The following is a 2,168-nucleotide window of genomic DNA, read 5'->3' as shown; positions in this document are numbered from 1 at the left end:
TTGCCGTACTTGCAGTGTAAATGAATCTGAGCCTTCTTTTGAAGCAACCAGAAGGTATTATTTCTATTTTAACCTGAGTTTAATAAGAATAACTTCCTTCCTCAGACTTTAATCTCTTTAATCTAATTTTGTTTATTCTGATGATGTATAGTTATTTATTAAAGTGTGCTAGCATATTTCCAGCAGCAGTGGTTCGCAACCTTGGCAAACTGCTAAAAGAATTAATTTACCAAACAAAGTGGCTCCTTGTGTCAACTGTTTTCCTCTCACTGAGTCACACATGTCCCAACTTTGGCTGAAACGCAAACCGTCCTCAGTAAACTGGGTTTCGGATTTCATAAAATAAAAATGTAAGAATGAATACATATATTGATTTTGAGTTAAACAGTGATGGGACCAACCTGTAAGGTGGAGACGAAGAGCCAAGTGCTTTATCTACTTAAAAGGAAAAACAAAAACAAAAACCTTAAATACCCGAGTGGGGTGGGGAGGGAAGGCAGACATGTCAGAGGTTGGGAACCATTGTTTTACTATACATATGATTATCTCAGAAACTGCTAGCATACTATATATTATCATGTCTCCTGCACTCCTAAGATGTAATGTTTTAGAAAGATCATTGAACATTTCTAACTACTCTCTTTTTTAACTCTTCTCTCTTTTAACCCTATTTCCTTCATTAGTACTTTACAGATCATGAACTAACTGTAGAAATCTGACTTTTAAACTGACCTGCCCTCTACCCCACCCCAATCCCATCATCCTCTTCAGCTCACATGTATTTTGCTAACTTTTGGAAATTAAAGTCTGATGTATAGCCATCTGTTAGAATTTGCAAGTCAAAAGGGGGGGAGGGAGTTATTTTAAAAATATAAACCATTTCAATATATTTTGAAATATGCAGTTTTTACATGCACGATTTCAATATTGAAAGTTTCAGGGGCTTCTTAAGATATTCTTTGTTTTGAAATATTTACATATTATCTATTACCATAAAATATGTTAATGTGATTAAGCCACAAAGCCATACAATAATTATAGTATCAATTAACATATTTTTTAAAGTTTGCATGTAGAATTTATAGTTAGTAAAGTGTTATTAGTATAAAGTAAAATATCTGTGGTTATTGGAGTGAGTGAATTGTTATTAATCTTTTAATTATTTTTTAAAAATTGTAGTCACTTTAGAAAAGGAAAATTCAATTAGTTGTTTAGATTATAAAACACTTCTTCAGTGTACGAACCAATTTTATACATGTGACATTTTTATTAAATCCTAATCCCTTTAATTTAGGTGGCATATTTAATCATTTCTTAATAAGGTTGGTGGTCTTTAAATTTTTCTCTTTTAGAAGTTTTCCATTTCTGTGTCTGAGATAGTTTACTAATTTTATTTCCCTTATCTATAGTAAAATACATACACGCACAGTACCCTTGCATAATCCTGGTGTTCTATTTTTCTTTTTCATTTTTCAGTAGGAACAGGTATTCTGTGGCGTATGCAGCTCAAAAGCCTTGGCTATTAAATGCTACAGTAGAAGAAAATATTACTTTTGGAAGTCCTTTTAACAAACAGAGGTAATTTTGAGCATATAAAATTTAGAACCAAAATGGCAACTCTTTCCAATTTGTGTGTTTGGGAATGAACAATGGTTTCTGGAACTTTTACGTCTGGTACTTTCTTTCCTGCTGGCCTCATTTTCATCCTCATCACCAAGGTCTTTTGAATCAATTATTTGAAGAGAAGCCTCATTGGAAGTTCCAGGCCATCTTGAACCCTTATTGAGAACAATTTGTACACCAAGACTAAACAGCAATTGAAGTGTGTATGTGTGTGGGGTGGGGAGGGTGAGAGTGAGGGGGTGTTGCTTAGGTTGTTGGTGAGAAGATAGAGAAGGAAAAATTCAAGTAAATTTCACAAAGGAAGTTCAGAAGGAAGAAGAAGAATGTAGGATCTGAGGGGTCTGACGACTTTAGGAAAGAAGAAGAATGTAGGATCTGAGGGGTCTGATGACTGGGAGCAGCCAGAATAGGCCATCTTTTATATACCACTGTCACATAAGAAGGCATGACCCTTTCCCTGAGCCACTCTTACAAGAGTGGGTCTTAGGACCATAGATGGGTCTTGAAAATTAAGGAGAATAAGGTAAGTGGAAAGGCAAGAGGAA

General features: G+C 34.6%; 1 protein-coding gene across 1 annotated transcript in view; it reads left to right on the top strand.

Annotated features, from left to right (window-relative positions):
* The window catches only part of ABCC9 (ATP-binding cassette, sub-family C (CFTR/MRP), member 9), a 145,992-nt gene that overhangs the window by 77,640 nt on the left and 66,184 nt on the right, over positions 1–2,168 (top strand). The window contains exon 21 of the mRNA XM_011969874.1: positions 1,477–1,578. Within this exon, the coding sequence (XP_011825264.1) occupies positions 1,477–1,578 (102 nt within the window). The remainder of the gene's footprint in view (positions 1–1,476; positions 1,579–2,168) is intronic.

Source organism: Mandrillus leucophaeus, unplaced genomic scaffold (genome assembly GCF_000951045.1).
Source record: "Mandrillus leucophaeus isolate KB7577 unplaced genomic scaffold, Mleu.le_1.0 Scaffold918, whole genome shotgun sequence".
Lineage (NCBI taxonomy): Eukaryota > Metazoa > Chordata > Mammalia > Primates > Cercopithecidae > Mandrillus > Mandrillus leucophaeus.
The sequence above is the reverse complement of the archived record's forward strand: the minus strand, read 5'-3'. Positions and strand labels throughout refer to the sequence as shown.